The sequence below is a fragment of the Podarcis raffonei genome, chromosome 2, assembly GCF_027172205.1.
Source record: "Podarcis raffonei isolate rPodRaf1 chromosome 2, rPodRaf1.pri, whole genome shotgun sequence".
Classification (NCBI taxonomy): Eukaryota; Metazoa; Chordata; class Lepidosauria; order Squamata; family Lacertidae; genus Podarcis; species Podarcis raffonei.
In genome coordinates this window covers 68,833,837-68,852,983 of record NC_070603.1, presented here as the reverse complement: position 1 = coordinate 68,852,983, position 19,147 = coordinate 68,833,837, and the positions used below count along the sequence as shown (strand labels likewise).

Genomic DNA, 19,147 nt, shown 5'->3' with positions numbered 1-19,147 from the left:
CCGACGTCAGCTGCCTTTGAAGTTGGTTGTAGGGACGCGGGTGGCGCTGTGGGTAAAACCTCAGTGCCTAGGACTTGCTGATCGCAAGGTCGGCGGTTCGAATCCCCGCGGCGGGGTGAGCTCCCGTCGTTGGTCCCAGCTCCTGCCCACCTGGCAGTTCGAAAGCACCCCTAAGTGCAAGTAGATAAATAGGTACCGCTTTATAGCGGGAAGGTAAACGGTGTTTCCGTGTGCTGTGCTGGTGCTGGCTTGCCAGCTGCAGCTTCGTCACACTAGCCACGTGACCCGGAAGTGTCTCCGGACAGCGCTGGCTCCCGGCCTCTTGAGCGAGATGAGTGCGCAACCCTAGAGTCGGACACGACTGGCCTGTACGGGCAGGGGTACCTTTACCTTTACCTAGCCTTCTCATGGTGACTCTTAATGGTGACTCTCTTCCCTTCCCTCCCTCCCTCCCTTCTTATAGCTGATCCAGGCCTGTGCCATGCAGCAGCTCCCTGTCTCCTACCAAACGTTCCCGCCGCTCATTTCCAGCGACCATTACATCCTGCACCCTCCACCGCCTGTGCCGCCACACCAGCCTCCACACATGGCTCCCCTCAGCCAGTTTGTCCCACTCCAACCCCAGCACCCTCGCATGGTAAGTTGTTTGGGGTGGCAAGCGGGTGGGCTTGGCGGAGGGAAGGGAGGGATGTCTGGGTCCTATCCCCACTCCATGCTCTCAGCTCTGTTCTTCTGAGGGATATCAAAGCTGGTGCAATCTCAGTTCTCCAGCATAGCGTACAGTTGAAGACTTGGGTTCCAGTCTTCAAAGGAGGTCTCTTGCCGTTGTAACAAGAGTGAACTGTACCTGGTTTCCAGTGGTCATCAGAGGTAGGTAGGCAATGCTAGGAACTCACATATATAAGCTACGTGCCAAATGGCTCCGTAAACCAAGGTTCCATTTGCCAAAACCGAACATCTAGTTGCCATTTTGGGGCAAGACAGCTCCAAAGTCTTCTTTCCCCCCACAAACAATGGGCTGACTGTAATTGAATAGCAGTTAAACATCTGACTAGTTCAGATGACAACCTTGAGTTAGGTTAAGAGCTTTGAGAACTTAAAGAAGAAAAGTTGCTTGATCCAGGGACAGTCCATATACATATTGGCCTATGCAGACCTCCTTTTCTTAATGGTGTCTGCTCTTGCTCAGGCTACACAGAAAAAGCATTTTGGTTCCTGAAACTCTTGTTGATTGTACTTGGTTGTAAGTGGCTGGAAGCCACATGCAAAATGTGCCTGGCTCATTTCGAACACTGAAGGTCGGTTGTCCGTATGATGGACGGGTCTCCTTTTCACTGTATCCAATGTACCACAGTCAGTTGCCTAGAATCCTGTCTGGCTCAGGCTAGCTGCAAAGCCAAGCCTGGGCTGCACACATCAGCAGGCATGAAGTGATCTTGCTCAGTATGTACCATGTAGGACAGTGTGGAGTGACGGTACTTAGTGCCTCTGTGGCAGCAGTTCCATCCATAAGCCACATCTGTTGTGACTAGGTGGAACAAGGAGGGGGTTCTGCATAAAACTGGCAATGCACGAGAGAGAGAGAGATTGGGGTAAGGAGCGGTCCCTTGCTGCCACTGATCACCTGGGGCAGATTGGATCATGGCACTGCAACCAGATGGCTGGGTGGTCGCCTGCTCTTGATGGGGTTATGCTGCCCCTGAAGGAGCAAGTTCATAGCTTGGGCGTACTCCTGGATCCTTTGCTGTTGCTCGAGGCTCAGGTGGCCTCAGTGGCCCAGAGTGCCTTCCATCAGCTTCGGCTGGTGCCTCAGCTATGCCCCTATCTGGACAGGGATAGCCTAACTACTGTTGTCTATGCTCTGGTATCCTCAGGGTTAGATTACTGCAATGTGTTATACATAAAGCTGCCTCTGAAGATGGTTTGGAAATTTCAGCTAGTGCAGAATTCAGGGGCCAGGTTGCTCACTGGAGCAAGATGGTTTGAGCATATTAAACAGATCTTGGTCCGACTGCACTGGCTACCAATTAGTTTCTGGGCCCAATTCAAAGTGCTTTTGACCTATAAAGCCTTAAGCGGCTCAGAAGCGCAGTATCTCAAGGACCGCCTCTTTCTACCTGGACCCTGAGATCATCTTCTGGGCCCTTTTTTGTGTGCCTCCTCCTCGAGAGGTCCTTCTCTGCAGTGGCTCCCCATCTGTGGAATGCTCTCCCCAGGGAAGTTCCCCTGGCGCCTTCATTATACACCTTTAGGCACCAAGCAAAATCGTTCCTTTTTAACCAGGCCTTTGGTTGATTTGATTGACATTCTATGCGCTTTTTAAATGTGAGGGTTTTTTTGTTTTGTTTTTTGAGGAGGAGGTTATTGGGTTGTTTTATTTTGATTATGTATTTTGTGGTTTTATATTTTGATTTGATTCTGTGAGACCTCCAGTTATAGGGCAGTATATGAATTCAACGAATAAAAATAAAAATAATAACATGCACATTTGTCTTGCAGTATTTATGATTTGCATTTCCACTTTTAATAAGAATGCTCAAGGTGATATATGATTGAAATAATACATTGCTATAAACTGTTCAGTGTCTAGAATGCCTTACATCGCAATTCCATCCCCCCAACATGCAACACAATGAATCCTGTGAGGCTGGCTGTTAATCTTCCTATTTTTTAAGTGGGCAACTGAAGTTGAGGCAGCAACCCCCAGAACTAGCCAGTGAACCTTGAGCTGAGCAGGGCTGGCCAGAACTTCTTCAGGGCATTGGAAGCTTGAGGTCTGTTACCTGTCTGGCTTTCTGATATGTTTGGCAGATTTAATGCAGATCAGATGAATCCATACACACTTATATGAGCCCTACATGTGTTGGGATAGATTTTTACAGGCTACACTGTTACGCACACACTCCCGCCCTGGGTGACTTCTGTACCCTTCCTATATTTTCTGCCTGTATAATTTGGGTTCCATCCTTCAGCGTCTTCTCTTTGAAGAGGAAGCAAGGAAAGGAGGGTGACGAAATGAAATGGAGATGACAGATTTGGAGCAACAGTTCCCAGCGATGCTACTAGTTAGGAGGAATATGGGACTCTCTGCACTATGCACTATGCTTTTTCATGTACTGTAGTCAGCATTAGGAACTTGCTGCCAGAGGGAGGAGTGCCAAGGATTTAGTATTGGTCTAAAAGAGCAGGCATCGTTATAAAAGAGGGTCTATGGCAGTAATAGTTGGGCTTAGTGGTTTGAGTGTGTCTGGTGTACAGTACAAAAGTAGGGATTTGATGTAGGATTTTGGATGGGGCAGTAGTCATCTTAAAATTACAATAGGATGCTGCCCTCAGTCCTTGTAGCCCAGCGTTGTCTACACGCTCACTGCCAGCAGCTTTCTCAGGTTCCAGAAGGGCCTTTTTTCCCCACACTCCCTGGAGATGCTAGGGGGCCGCACTGGGCTTTTACAAGCATAGCCTGTGTTCTGTCACCAAACTGTGGACTTTCTCCCAGTGTCCATTCAATCAATCAATCATTTTATTTGTATGCTACCTTTCCAAAGTTAAATCCATGCTTAAGGTGGCTTACAACATGCAAAAAATTACATACAGACATAGATAAATAGTAATAAACTATAAACACAACATCAAAAATATACAACCAAATTGGAACAATGGTCACATAAATCATAAGATCCAAAATGAAGTTACAGAACATTAACATCAATTAATGTGCAACAAACCCTCTCAAACAACACCACAGCCCAAGAATGTTCTGCAGCCTCAGCTTTTTGTAGCTGGAGTCCATCAGGGCTCCACCTGCCTAGGCCCGGTGGGAAAAGGCCTGCAGGACAGGGAGCAGGTCTTCTAGGACTTGAATTCAAGATACAGAATGCTGGACAAAATCTTGTTGCATGGGGGGAACAAGGCAAAAATAGGATGCTTCTCCCCACCCCCACCCTTGCTCTGCCATTGGGAAGGAAGTGTGGGGCTCTGGCAAGGTCCTAGAGCCCTCCCACCTCCTTTCCAAAGCTTAGCGCCTCGCTTACCCAGCTTTGGGAAGACAGCGCAAGGGCAGGGGAGGGGGTTCTTGTGTTGCTGAGGGCTGCCAAAAAGGCCTTGAGGGCTGCACATTGGACCACCCTGTTCTGTACTATCCTGAGTAAGAATGGCAGCATTTCTAGTTAGCCCTGTATATTGTCTGCTTTCTCCACAGCCACTGCAAAGGATAGACAATGAGGTGGAGCTCCGGGGTGAACAGCACTCTATCGGAGGCTTCTCCTATTCTCCTTCCCACCATACTCCTGCACTGTCTCCCTCCGTGCCACTACATTACCTTCCACACACCCATGACCCACTGCACCAGGAACTGCCCTTTGGCGTGGTGAGTGTTCTGGGATCATAGCAATGAGGCCTCAAGCACTGGACCCCCGAGGGGGAAAGGGCCTCTTAAAGAGGGTCCTTCGTTTGCTCAGGAATAATAGGACTCTGTGCTTTAGCAGGGTTGACCATCTGACAACCCTTTGTACACCGTGAGGTGCAAAATGAGTGACCAGGGGTCAGGGTCTTTCTCCGGAGTTGGCTAGCCCTTTTCAGTAGCCTCTATGGGTGGGTAGATGCCCTTTCACGAAAGGATGACTCTTCATAGTTTGGGAGCTTTCCTTTTGCTTTTGAAGCTCTTAACTCCCCGACTTGTGTAGGAAATACTTGTGCATGTGTGTGCCGTTGTTCCATGGGGATACAGACAACCTGTATAAGGTGGCTTTGAAGATCTGCAGCGATTGATAATGTTTCATGCTGCAGAATTCATCCTTTCTTGGTGCAGAATGTTTCTGTTTTCCTAGCTGCAGATTTTTATTTGTGTGCTGTTTGGTGTGGGGGATATACTGCCTAGGGATTACATCTCAGTACGCATCAAACTGACTCATCTTCCGGTGTTTCCAACAGCCATATCCACACATGATGCCCCGGCGACTGAACACCCAGCGGTACAGATTGCAGCAGCCACTGCCACCTCCGCCTCCACCGCCGCCTCCATACTACCCAAGCTTCCTGCCATACTTCCTGTGAGTATCCATTGATCAAACAGAGGGAAGAAGTGCTGCATGAGGAAGAAACCTCCCCTTCGCTGCTGAGGTCTAGGGCTTGAGGGCCTTGCCTTGATTTCAGCATGGCCCCTCGGTGGGAATATGGACTTGCCTCCTTTTCCTACCCATGTACTCATGCAAAACGCAAGGTTGGTTTCTGCCTTGGTTTGTGTGCCTGCGCGATTTTCTGCTCCTGCTGACTACTCCCCTCTACCTTTGAACTTTAGATCAATGCTTCCTGTGTCACCGACAGCTGTGGGGCCTACAATAAGTTTGGACTTGGATGTAGATGATGTGGAGATGGAAAACTATGAGGTGGGTTGGCCTCCCTCTCCCTGGGGGCACCGGAATGGCGGGAAGGCTCTAGAGCAGCTGGTTAGTGGTGCCCCCAGTGCATGGTGGAACTTGGCTTAAGAGCGTAGGGTTTGCCATGTGATGGGGTCAAGTGGCAGCAGTGCCAGGAGAAGGGACCGTCCTGTGGTGAATGTACTGCTGTAAGAGTGGGTTTCAGGGTGTAGGAGGAAGCCTGATTGGAGCCCAGAAGGAAGCTGATCAGCTGTGTATGTATGTTCTTTTTTTAAATCTTCCACTAGGCATTACTGAACCTGGCCGAGAGGCTAGGAGAGGCCAAACCCCGGGGACTCACCAAAGCAGACATCGAACACCTTCCGTCCTACCGCTTCAACCCAGAAAGCCATCAGTCGGAGCAAACCTTGTAAGTGTTGGGAGAGAGGTCCTCCAGTGAAGTCCTAGATGGGGAATAGAAGGCAGCACAGCTGAATTTGGAAGGAATGGGGATAGCAGGCATGAGTGTTTCAGTTCTCGTGTGTGTGTGTGTGTGTGTGTGTGTGTGTGTGTGTGTGTAAGAGAGAGGGGGGGATCAGGGTGATGGTGTAACTAGCACTAGATACACAGGATTTAGAACACAGGTGGTCCTTGCCACTTTATGTGAGTGGCAGCAGGGAGTTCTGGCTGTCTCCTGCTCTTATTGCAGGGACCCAATCTTTAGTTGTCCATTTCCTACCAGTTAGGGAGTTTCCTTCGGCATCATTTTGCAAATTGTTGTAAGTCTCTCTGAGCAATGCAACTGCAGTGAAAGGGTGGAACATAAGCAACTCTAGGGTAATACCCAACTAAGTCATAGTATGAGTGGATCCACTGGAAGAAGTGGACTTCAGCCCATTGATTTCCATTGGGTAGTGGGATGTCACATTAATAAAATAATTCATGTTGACTCTCCTATGGAACATACAGTGAGGCGAGAAATAAATAACTTGAGTTGTAAGCCTGTTGTTGATCTGCACTTCCCCATTTTTATTATTATTTAACCTTAAAATGTGTTGCGGGGAGGGGGTTGCACTCACCCATTTTTCTTTCTTTTCTTTCTTGATATACGTACAGACTTCCAACCAAATCCAACTCATGAGCAACTGGTTCTTCCTGTTTCCAGGGCAAGCGAGCTGTGCAGAGGGCTGATTGACTGGTCCTTGTGACCTTCCTATCTATTCTTTTTATTTCATTATATCCCACCTTTCTCATAGTGCAGGACCCAGGGCAGCTCACAATATGCATTAAAAAAAGAATTACAGCTAATAAAACACCTCAGTCAGTTATAAATCATATTTAGAAAGTTACCATATCAAAAACACCAAATCGAAACAACTTAAAACAATTTAAAAACACAAGAGGTAAAGAATATATACAATCCTGATTTGCAAGTATTGTTTTGACCTTCTGCTAATCAAAGGCCCCTTTCATTCAGAGTGGTCTTTGAAGTATGAAAAAATAATAGATTGGTGGGGGGTAATAAAAAAGGGACCAATTAAATATTTAAATGAATAACCATGAGAAATGTCTGAGAGTGGGAAAGACTATTCAAAAACCCCAACCCCTGCTCAAAGCATGGGGGTGGGGAGGTCTTGGCCAAAATCTGCACTGATTGTGGTTGCTCATTGGGGCAAGACAGTTTGAGCATATTACACTGATCCTGGCCCAACAGCACTGGCTGCCAATTAGTTTCCCAATTCAGAGTGCTGGTTCTGACCTATATAGCCTTAAATGGCTCAGGACTGCAGTATTTCAAGGACCAACTCTACCCATATGAACTGCTCCAGACTCTGCAATCATAATCTGAGGCTCTTTCTCATGTGCTTCCCCCACAAGAGGCCCAGAGGGTAGCAACACAAGAACAGGCCTTTTCTGCAGTGGCTCCCTGTTTGTGAAAATCTCTCCCTAGGGAGGCTCTCTTGGTGCCTTCATTACACATCTTTAGGTGCTGGGTGAACATGTTTCTCTTCAGCCAAGCGTTTGGCTGTTCTATGGCTTTTTACATGTGTTTGTATAAAGGTAAAGGTAAAGGTACCCCTGCCCATATGGGCCAGTCTTGACAGACTCTAGGGTTGTGCGCCCATCTCACTCAAGAGGCCGGGGGCCAGCGCTGTCCGGAGACACTTCCAGGTCACGTGGCCAGCGTGACATCGCTGCTCTGGCGAGCCAGAGCCGCACACAGAAACGCCGTTTACCTTCCCGCTAGTAAGCGGTCCCTATTTATCTACTTACACCCGGGGGTGCTTTCGAACTGCTAGGTTGGCAGGCGCTGGGACCGAGCAGCGGGAGCGCACCCCGCCGCAGGGATTCGAACCGCCGACCTTTCGATCGGCAAGCCCTAGGCGGTGAGGCTTTTACCCACAGCGCCACCCGTGTCCCCTTACATGTGTTTGTAGAAGGAAGGTTATTGGTTTGTTTTTATTTTATTATGCATTTTGGGTTTTTTGTGTTGGGATATTTGGATGAAGGGCGGTATGTTGTTGTTTAGTCGTTTAGTCGTGTCCAACTCTTTGTGACCCCATGGACCAGAGCACGCCAGGCACTCTTGTCTTCCACTGCCTCCCACAGTTTTGTCAAACTCATGCTGGTAGCTTCGAGAACACTGTCCAACCATCTCGTCCTCTGTCGTCCCCTTCTCCTTGTGCCCTCCACCTTTCCCAACATCAGGGTCTTTTCCAGGGAGTCTTCTCTTCTCATGAGGTGGCCAAAGTATTGGAGCCTCAGCTGTCCTTCCAGTGAGCACTCAGGGCTGATTTCCTTAAGAATGGATAGGTTTGATCTTGCAGTCCATGGGACTCTCAAGCGTCTCCTCCAGCACCATAATTCAAAAGCATCAATTCTTTGGCGATCAGCCTTCTTTATGGTCCAGCTCTCACTTCCATACATCACTACTGGGAAAACCATAGCTTTAACTATACGGACCTTTGTTGGCAGGGTGATGACTCTGCTTTTTAAGATGCTGTCTAGGTTTGTCATTGCTTTTCTCCCAAGAAGAAGGCGTATTTTAATTTCGTGACCGCTGTCACCATCTGCAGTGATCATGGAGCCCAAAAAAGTAAAATCTCTCACTGCCTCCATTTCTTCCCCTTCTATTTGCCAGGAGGTGATGGGACCAGTAGCCATGACCTTCGTTTTTTTGATGTTGAGCTTCAGACCATATTTTGCGCTCTCCTCTTTCACCCTCATTAAAAGGTTCTTTAATTCCTCCTCAGTTTCTGCCATCAAGGTTGTGTCATCAGCATATCTGAGGTTGTTGATATTTCTTCCGGCGATCTTAATTCTGGTTTGGGATTCATCAAGTCCAGCCTTTCACACGATGAATTCTGCATATAAGTTAAATAAGCAGGGAGACAAAATACAGCCTTGTCGTACTCCTTTCCCAATTTTGAACCAATCGGTTGTTCCATATCCAGTTCTAACTGTAGCTTCTTGTCCCACATAGAGATTTCTCAGGATGAGGTGATCAGGCACTCCCATTTCTTTAAGAACTTGCCATAGTTTGCTGTGGTCAACACAGTCAAAGGCTTTTGCATAGTCAATGAAGCAGAAGTAGATGTCTTTCTGGAACTTGAAGGGCGGTATACTACTACTACTAATAATATGCAGCTGAAGGTGAGGAGGAACTGAACTCTCACCCAGTCATTGGTGTTTTTTGTTGTTGTTTTTTAAGTCTGCTTTTGAAGGGGCAGTACATCTGTCCACCTTTAGGATTAGAAGGGCTTCTTGAGGAGTGAGTTCAGATTGTACCCGAGCAGATCTGTGAATTGTCAGTGGAAGACAACAACCCTTACTGATATGTACAATCGAGTTGAGCGGTGAAATCCTTTTCCTAGCATGATCATGCAGTGTCACCTGGAAGTATGTATTGGGCACCTAAATAAGATTCTGCTGGAAACAGTGGGAGACACTACTCCCAAAGAGTGGGAGGTCTGAAGCTCAGTGGCAGAGCCTCTACTTCCTAGACAGATGGTCGTGGGTCCTCAGCATCTCCAGGTGAGTCCGAGAGAGAATCCTGCCTGAAACCCTGGCCAGCATCTGCCCATCACTGTAGATCTGACTCAGCATGAGGCAACTTCCTATGGGCCTGCAGAGAATCTTGCCCCTGTGTGGGGAAACTGGACCATGTGGTGCTTGAAGACAGTGGATAGCTATTGGTGTGCTGCTCCTTTGTCGTTCTTTGACACTTCACTGACTGGGTCCTTCTCCCTCCCTTCCCCAGGTGTGTTGTGTGCTTCAGCGACTTCGAAGTCAGGCAGCTGCTGCGAGTTCTGCCCTGCAACCACGAGTTCCACGCTAAGTGCATCGACAAATGGTTAAAGGTAACATCTGCTGCTCTTGCTTTATCACTGGGGAACCATTGCATTAAGAGATTATTCTGTACGGGATGCTGCGGCTTAATCGGCAAGGAGCATATTCGGAAGTGCATAATCATCAAGTGGGGGGCGGGCATACAGGGGGGAACGGGCCTCTGTGCAAGCCATCTGAGAGATCCAGAGCTTTGGAATCAGCTTTGACAGCACTCTCTACTGGCTGTTGATTGCAACTGCACCCTGAAGGGGAAGGGGAAGGGGACTCGTGCGGGATGGATCTAGGGACTTTGCAGGAGCGGCAGGGCTCTTCCTGGCCATGGAAGTCTCCCCTGCAGTTCTGGGGAAGTTTCGCACCCCTCTGGAGCAGTTTTTCCGGAGGGCATGCAGAGGGAAGAGTGACTTGGAAAAAGTCACCTCCGCCCCCTTCTGTCAGCAGGAGTGAAATCTGGGATTCAACCACTGCTTCTAATCTCCATTCAACATTGTGGGTAAATTGCAGGCAAATCCTTTAAGTAGAGACTCTGGCTTTTATTATGTGCAAATGCAATGACTGTTCAATGATTTTTGTGCACCTGTAAGGCGACTCAGAATCCTAATTTAAATACAGGAGTGGGGAAAATCCTTAATCATCATCATCATCATCATCACCCCACGCATCTGGCTGGGTTACCCCAGCCACTCTGAGCGGCTTCCAGACTCATATAAAAACATAATAAAGCATCAAACACTTAAAACCTCCTGATACAGGGCTGCCTTCAGAAGTCTTCTGAAAGTTGTATAGTTATCTCCTTGACTTCTGACGGGAGGATGTTCCAGAGGGTGGGTGCCACGTCCGAGAAGTCCCTCTGCCTGGTTCTCTGTAACTTCACTTCTCATAGTGAGGGAACTGCCAGAAGGCCCTCAGAGCTGGACCTTGGTGTCCAGGCTGAATGATGGGGGTGAAGACGCTCCTTCAGGTATGCAGTGCCTTAAACTTAAGAAAAGGTCTAGTGGCTCAGACAGTGGGTCCTTTGAATTTAGCATTCTGTTTCCAGCAGTGGTCTGCCAGATACCCCTAGAAAGCCCTCAAATGGGGTGCAAAAGAAAGTGACTTTTCCCCCCTTTCCCTTAGTATTCAGAGGCATGCCTAGAGATTCTGTTGAACCTTCACACGCAATTAGCCATTGATATACTTATTTTCCATTAATTTTGTCCCGTGCCCTTTTGAAGTCACCTGGGCCACAGCCACATCTTGTGGCTGCGCAATTCTGCAAATTTCACTTGTTAACTTCTCACCTTTTGCAGCCTTATGAGACCCTTTTTGAGAAAGTGACCAAAATGGTGCCTAGTATTCCAAATGTGGCCATACCACTGCCATTACTTGACTTATATTGAATCTTATTCATAATTTTATTGGGAGTTTGTGGGTTTCCACCATCTTAAATAATCTGTTGTCAACTACAAACTTGGCCATTTTATTTCTCAGCTGAGTCCAGATTATTCATGAACAAATTAAGTAACATTGGTCTCAGTGCAAATCCTAGGAGCACTCCATATCTTTGTCTCTGTTTTGCAACCTTCCTGTTTATTCCTGCTGTCAGCCTCCTGCTTTTTACCTAGCTTCTGATCCAAAGGAAATTATGTCAGAAAGAAAGGATTGGACTGGAGGGCTTCTGGAAGAGGAGGTTCGCTCTTAACTACCTTGTTCCCCTAGAGCAGGGGTGGAGAACCTCAGATTTGTGGGACCAAATTCAGCCAACCAGCCCTCATGATTCCCCCTTTGACCACGCCCACTCCCCAAGCCATGCCTCTTGCCAGCTTTTTTCCCAACCAGGTGCTTTTTGCCTGGTTGGAATGCATCCTTGCATTAGGATAATGCCTCTTGTCACCCTGGATGGAGAGATCTGTGTAGGAACACCTGAGTTTTGGAAGGCCAGAATGTAGCCTGCTGTACAAAGGTGAGAATTGCATCTGTTGCTCTGGCCACTTTTGCCTTTGGCTCGGCCCACGGCTGGCATGTGGCCCTTGGAAGGATGCTCATGAAGGCATGTGGTCCTTGGGGCCCAAAAAGGTTCCCCACCTGTGTCCGAGATAGAGCCCAGTTTCTTGTCCTTGTCCAGTGCTGGTTGATACCTTGAGACGTCCATTCCTTCATTCATCAGATGTTCATCCTGTAGTTTAGGAGAGAGTGCCAAACCTACAACGAGCAACAGGTCTCAGATAAATGGATACAGGCTGCTGCTGCTGATTCTTAAGCGGAAAGGTTTCCTAGTGGGTGTGGTTGACCTTAAAGCCACGTCCCTCTTTCCTGATTCTGCCCTTGGTCATTGCAGGCAAATCGCACATGCCCAATCTGCCGGGCAGATGCCTCAGAAGTGCACCGGGAGGCTGAGTGAGGCTCGTCAACGCACTGCTGCACAAATTCACTCCAGGATACGGACCTTGGCCCAGGGGCTTGGCCCAGCCTGTACGCTTAAGCCTCTGGGGACTCTCCTGGGATGTGGTGAGAATATAAGCAATGTATGACACCCCCCTACCCTTACCCCTCCGTGGCATGGACTGGGCCTGGTGGCAGAGCCAGCTCCGCGGTGTCACGCTTCGCTAGGGGGAGGCCTCCCCATGTGCTCCGCACTCCAAAGAGACTCCATCCTTGCGCCATTTTACTCTCCAGGTGTTCTTGCATTCCTTTCGTTTTGGTTCTCCTTTCCTTGTTTGGGTTTTGTTGTGGCTGTCTGACCCAGGTATTTTTAGTCCCCCTCCCACCCCCACTTCTGGCGCCACCAGATCGGGGCCTTCAGAAGCAGAGCAGCTCAAAGATGGGGGAGGAAGTGCCTGCTTCAATCCCACCCCCCAACCACTTGCCCCCCAAAGCACAGTGTTGTCGCGTGGCAGGCAGTGGAAGTGGTTGGTTGCAGCACTGATGAGGGGCGGCCCAAAGCCTTCCCAGAACCATTTGGGGTTGCCCACACACAAATCATGGCCCAAGGCTGCCTCTTCTGGCTTTTCCTTACACACACACACACACACACCCCATCTTGCCCTTCCTACATGCCAGGGGTGCTGGGCGGCATTCAGGGCTCCGTAGCAGGGTGGTGGTGGTGGAGCGAAACAGGCCTGCGCAAGGCCCAGCAATATCCCATCCCACTCAGCTCCCCTTCTCATTGCAGAGGGGCGTGTGGAGACCCATTTCCCCCTCAAAAGATGTGGAGGAAAGCGTGAGTTGAGTGAGTGAGAATCCTCGTGGTGAAGCAGCTGGCTCTGCTTCATACATTTGTAAGGTGGAGGCTCTCTTCGCGAGGCCTGTCTTCAGAATCATGTTCTCTAGCTAGAGCTGACAATTACTTCTCTTCCCTTCTGCACCTCAGTTGTTTTCCTTGGGGTCCCCTTTCTTTCTCAGCACCCATCTCCATGAAATCCACCCCCCCTTCCAAAAAATAAAAATAAAAATCAGGTTCGTGCCACTGTTTCCCCCATATCTCAGGGGAGGGCACGTGTGTTTCTCTGCCTCCCTCTCTCCCTGTTTTCCTTCTGCAGGGAAGAGGGAGATGCTCAGCCGACTGAAGCAGAAGCCTTTAGTCCCACTGTAAATCCTGCCCGCTTTTCTGTGCTGACCCCAGGCTAAGCCCCTGAAAGCTGCCGGGGCCGCTGCGAAGCTCTCTGCAGTAGGATCCTGGGCAGCGAGCAGATGGGGAATTATTTATTAATCTTGTTGTTGTCTACCCTTGCACTAGCTATCATGGAGAAAAGCCCATCTGGCGAAAACTGCTCCTCCCTCCAAGATGCACTGCTGCATCAGCTTTCTTTCCTTTCTGCGTAGGACCAGGCAGACGTTTCCATTCCCTTTTCCACTTGCTCGACCATTTCTCCTCCTCCTCCTCCCCCCTTCCCCCCCTTCCGGGGGCCCCAAGTGAAGTTTGGCCTTCCTACTGCCACCCCCAAGGGAGTGTTGTTTTCCCCCCTGCATGGCCTGATGCTTGTGCTGTGGGTCAGGCACCGTGGGGTGGGGTGGGCTGGGCTGTTTTGCCATGACGAGCATACATGCGAGTTGTGTGCCTTCCTGTCTCTCTGTGCACGTGCGTGCGTGTGTTGCGTGCGTGCACACACACACACACACTAATCCTACCTAAAAAAAAAGCACCTGCTGGTTTGAAGCAAGAAAGCAACCGACCTGCCACCCTGTTACAGAAACCTGTGATCGTTTAAAAAAATATTATATTTAAAAAAATAAAAGTTGTTTTGCATGATTATACCATGGAGCCGAGAGAGAGAGAGAGAGAAGCCCTCGCCATGTAGTTGGTTGTGTTCGGAAGCCTGGCAAGAAGGACTCGGAGAGGATGATGAAACCTAATGTAAATGTTCACAAATTATGCATGCATGTTATGACCAGCTTGGAACTTGGTATTGGCTAACTCTCTAGCCAGCTGTGGGGGTGATGGGGTGGGGGGGTTACAGAGGGAGTTCTTTGTGCTCAGCTGATTACTGCCATGCACTGTACTGCACATGTCCGCAACGCCTCACAAGGACCGTCAACGCTTTTCAGGGCATTTCTCCCTCCCCTTCCCCCCTACCCACCCCCTCCGGATTAGAGATGGGTTTGAAACCTGGTTGGGCCAGGAGGAGGCAGCTGTGGGAGGGGGGGCACATACAGGACTGAACCTCGAGGTAGGCTTGCAAGGGTCAGTGTTGGCAGGCGGTGGGGGGAGCGGTTAGTAGCGGCCTCAGAGAGGAGAGGGTTTTGTTAGGTGCATCTTCTCTTTCACGGTGCTGCAGAGGTGGGTGAAGTTGCATCCGCTGACATGCTCCTTGCTCTGCCATCGCCCCCTTTCCTCTCTGCATCTTTTCCCAGCACATGAACCTTGTCCCTGCATCAGCTAGTGGGGATGTGTCTGGCAAGTGTGGCTCCGTCAGAATTCAACTTCCTCCACTGTCCACAAGGTGGAGCTCTCTCCCCCCCCCCAATATTCTCCATCTTCTCCCCAGCTGGGTTCATTGATTCCTGCTGCCTTTAATTGCCAGCTGAGGTCCGGCTTGTACCAACCCCCTTTTGGAATGGATGGCAGCAGATGAGAGCGGGCCATGCTTTTCCTGCTCATCCAGCATCCCTGGGCCTACTGGAGCCTCTTCCCACAAAACTACCCCCCCCCCCCAAATTCCCATTCTCCCAGCCACACAAATGCCGGAGGGGCACTCATGAGCGGAGCGGGTGGAACAAACCATGGGCCCATTACTCAGATTGGTCTGGGCCAGCCTTGGAGCAGCGTTTGTGAAGGAAAGCTAGATTCTTCCAACTTGGCTCTTTTCTGTGGGGTGCTCCGAGCTCAGATGGTGGCTGGGGAGGGGAAGTAGCCTCTCTTAAAACAGTGGGCAGGAGCAGTCTAGCTGTCTGCGTTGTTGTTGTTTTCCTGAGCCGACTGGCTCTCAGCAATACTTACCTCTGAAGCAGGGGAAAGTCTTTTTAGGTGTAGCTGGGGCCACCAGGCCTTTTGCCATTGGTGCTTACAGCTAATCTCTCCCCCCACCCCGACCCCAGATGCTGGAGTTCTTGAGCCACTTGAATTCAGGAAGTCCTCTGGGGAGCTAGGAGGTTGGGGACCTGAGAACCTGCTTTTGTTTTGTCTCGTGGACCTTTTATTCAGTTATCAGTCCAGGGATGATCTTCAAAGTCCTGCAGAAAGACGCCGAGCCACACAGACAGGATGTAGCAAGGTGCATTTTCTGCTTAACTACAGCTGGGTAGCAATCTCTTGTTTTGGCAGGAGCAACTAGATCAGTCAGTTAGGAACCTGTTGAGCTCTGGGTAGGCCGGAGCTTTCTTTCTAATCACCTGAATTTGTGATGAATTGAATGTTTTTTTAAGTCCCCACCTGGCTCAGCCCCTTGTTTGCACTTTGGCTGATAATGCAGGTTAAAACGGCAAAGTCATTTGGATCAGGTCAAATAATTTAAATCTCTTTCTTCTCAGCCCACTTTTCCAGAGGGTTAGAATAGCCACAGTCGGACATCTAAGCCAGGTCTCGGCCCATGCGCCTGCGTGCGCACACACAAAGGAATGGGCCACTTGCCATATAAACTGCACAGACACCAGCAGCCCCTTTTGAGTACCTGTCCTTCTGTGACCACTCAGTTCTCCCCTCTCTCTCACATGTCAAGCCAGTGCCTTGTGTCAGACCCACCTCCTCCGCTCTCCACCCCGGCCCCAGCCTTTCTCCTCGTTTCACAGCTTTTTTAAAGAAGGAAAAACAATAACAACTTATTTCACGCGACACAAATAACCAAAGGTCTTTACTGTATATAAAAACCACAGGTGTTTCTATATTTATAGCCAATCAGAATAGTGCCGGTGCCCATCTGTTTTAAAAACGCTCTCTTCTCCTCCCCCCCCCCCCCGCTATCTCGGGTTTTTCCCCCCCACGCCCCCCAGAAAGATGACTTGGGGTTGGGGAGGGTAGAAAAGCCTTACGGTTCTTCTGGTGGCGACTCGAAAGCTCACAAGCTCGTGTGCTGCAGAATTTATTCCAATGAGCAGCTAAAAATTATCATTTTAAAACAAAAAACAACAAAAAAAATTACTAAAACATTTATTTAGGATGTTTGTGATTGCTGATTGCGCTGTAGATGCCACTGTTTACCAATGATTTCCTGTGGTGGGATAGTGGACTGTTTACTGTTCTTTTTTACCAGTCCCGTGCCCTCCAGAGGGATAGCTCAGCTTCACCCTACAAGGAGAGGAGCCTCCCTGTAGGGCACCAGGGCATTTGTTCTGTGTTAGAAAGTTTATATATATATATATATATATATTATATATATTATAAATATATATATATAATTTTTTTTTGCTCTGTTACTTGCACATTTTACAGTTACCTCATTTTTCCCATGTATGTATTTGAAAAAAGGCTAATATATAGAGAAGAAAAAAGGTTCTTAAATCTCTAAAAAAGTGTTTGTTTTTTTCCATTCCATTGGAATCATATTGGTTTGTAGCATTTAACATAACTAGTATGTTGTATTATATATATGTGTATTATACTGATTGAAATTTTTAACAGATTTGTACTTTTTTTAAAATGAAAGTTGCTAGTTCTGCTTGACCAAGTAGTGCAATCATTATTTTTTTTAATGTTGTGGCTGATTTTGAGAGGGATATTCACTAATAAATGTATGATGTATACCAACGAGGGCAGGCCAGTCTCTTCTCTTGGTGGAGGCAGTGCTCTCAGGAAGGTGGTGGTTGTCTGTCTTCTAAAAGTAGTATTAGAGGTATCCTGACCCTCCTCCAAGGAGCTACGAATGGCATCCTCACCCCCAACTTTTGAACTGAGTTAGACTTGGAGACTTCATAAAATGGAGCAGTGGTTTGAAATGCGGTTTCTCACATCCAAAAGAGCCATGGCCTAGACCCCGGCTCACATTCTTATCAAAAAGTAGTCACAAGGCTAAAATGCTCTAAAGAAAATATGTGTTAATTTGCTTTATGCTCTTATCAGTGCGACAGTAAAATATAAAAAAGTGAATGTGCTATGAAGGCACATGAATTTTCCCTCGCCGGCTTCAGGGAAGTTACTGTGCCCCTGAAACATTAACTTCAGCATCCATCTTAATTTTGGTTATGGAACAATGACACAACCTTTTTAAGTTGCAGCATGTTTAGCATTCCCACCAGCTTCTCGGTGATTGATGTGGTAGTGTCACCCCTTGCTTTCAACTAATACAGCTTCTATGATGTGTGGGTTGTAGTCCCTATCTGCTGCAGCTCCGTGACACAAGTAACCAAGCACAAGCTAAGAAGTGGAATGTTAGCATTTTTAAAATATACTGTCTACTCTGGCACCAGTGATACCTGGAGCAACTTGCTCTCAGCAAACAAAGTAAGCGTTTTCCAATGCCCATGGTAGTTTGCAGATTTGCTTTCAGTGTGTCAGTGGTTTGTTAAATATCATGGTTAGCACTTTTTTTGTTTTAAAAAGCATGACTGATGTTTGGACAAATTCACAGAAAGGTCTACCAGTGGTTAAGTAGTGATTACTACTATTGGAGACCTCCAGATTCAGAGCAACAGCATATGTCTCCTTGTAGACTTTCTGGAGACGTCCGCTTAGCCATTGTGGGAAACAGAGTGCAACAAGTTGATCTACTATTCAGTTTTGTTTTTAAAGCTAAACATGCTACATTAAGGACTCTCCATGTTTCACTCAAACTCCAAATAACTGGAGGTGGTGGCTAGAGAAAATGTTTTTTCTCCATTGGTCGTAACACTAGAACTTGTGGACATCCAAAGAAGCTGAATATTGGAAGATTTAGGACAGATAAAAGGAAGGGTTTCTGCACAGTTAAAACTGTAGAACTCACTCCCACAGGAGGCACGGATGGCCAGCAACTTGGGATGGCTTTAAAGAAAGGTTTAGACAAATTATGAATTAAGCTATCAATGGCTACTTGCAACAATGGCGATGTTCTGCCTCCATGGACAGAGGCATTAATGCTTTTGGCTGGAAACTGCAGGATGGGAGTGTGCTCTTGTCCTGCTCATGGGTTTCTCCACAGGCATCACTGTATCTCACCTGAGATTCCCAGCAATTGGTATACCATGGAATACTGCCTCTGACCATGAAGGTAGAATATAGCATAGGTCTGTTTTAGGGAACACAAAAAGCAGCCTTACACCAAGTCATAATTGTCTACACTGACTGGAAGCAACCCTCCGGGCCAGGGTCTTTTCCAACCCTACCTGCTGCATTGTAAAGCAGATGCTCTACCAGTGGCAGTTCTTGCATTTGCTGCCCACTGGGTCAATTTTTGATTAAGCCATTCACTCTAACTCCCAAGATCTTTCTTGGTTGGCCACTGCCAGCTCAGTAGGATTTGCATCTCCTGCCCACCTACGTTGTGTCACACTTGCTTACGTGATACGATGCTTGTTGGATCACCCATATTCAAAAAACTCTTGTATCACAAGAGTCTTTATTGAACTGTGACTTGATTTTCTTCCTTTGCTTAGACTGTGTATGGGCTGGAAACTTTCTATTAGAAAATAGCAAGTGGTCAAACCAAAATGAACCTACCTAACCTTTACATCCTGCATTCACTCCAGCAGTATTAACTCGTTCCAGTTTGGCAAAAAGCAATACTAGTGTAAAAAAAAAGTGTAAAATCTGTAAATTTTCAGTGCAAACCACATCTTTTAACACTAGTGCCCACTAGAAGATCTGGCAGATAATTTGCCTTTTCCCCCAAATCATATTTGCTCATGCTCTAACTTTGCTAATTAGATAACTAATTAGTATTAAGTTATGCAATGCAGCATGTTTAAAATGAATTGAGCAACTGCAAGATTCACAAATAAAGTAGGGGTTGGGGTGAGTTAAGCACATCATTATGGGGTGTGAAAGTATTCTCACGTTTTTGCTTTCTACGAAAATGGCATCAATCTACACTTATGATAAAGGCCCAAAAGGCATTCAG

At 47.8% G+C, this 19,147-nt stretch overlaps 1 protein-coding gene across 3 annotated transcripts in view; it reads left to right on the top strand.

Moving 5' to 3' along the window:
• The window catches only part of RNF44 (ring finger protein 44), a 40,872-nt gene extending 24,012 nt beyond the window's left edge, over positions 1 to 16,860 (top strand). For all 3 annotated transcript variants that reach the window (XM_053377177.1, XM_053377178.1, XM_053377179.1), the window contains 7 exons: positions 464 to 637; positions 4,199 to 4,366; positions 4,930 to 5,048; positions 5,297 to 5,384; positions 5,663 to 5,784; positions 9,616 to 9,715; positions 12,019 to 16,860. In XM_053377177.1, coding sequence (XP_053233152.1) covers positions 464 to 637; positions 4,199 to 4,366; positions 4,930 to 5,048; positions 5,297 to 5,384; positions 5,663 to 5,784; positions 9,616 to 9,715; positions 12,019 to 12,081 — 834 coding nt within the window. In that variant the 3' untranslated portion in view covers positions 12,082 to 16,860. The remainder of the gene's footprint in view (positions 1 to 463; positions 638 to 4,198; positions 4,367 to 4,929; positions 5,049 to 5,296; positions 5,385 to 5,662; positions 5,785 to 9,615; positions 9,716 to 12,018) is intronic.
• Positions 16,861 to 19,147: the final 2,287 nt, after the last annotated feature.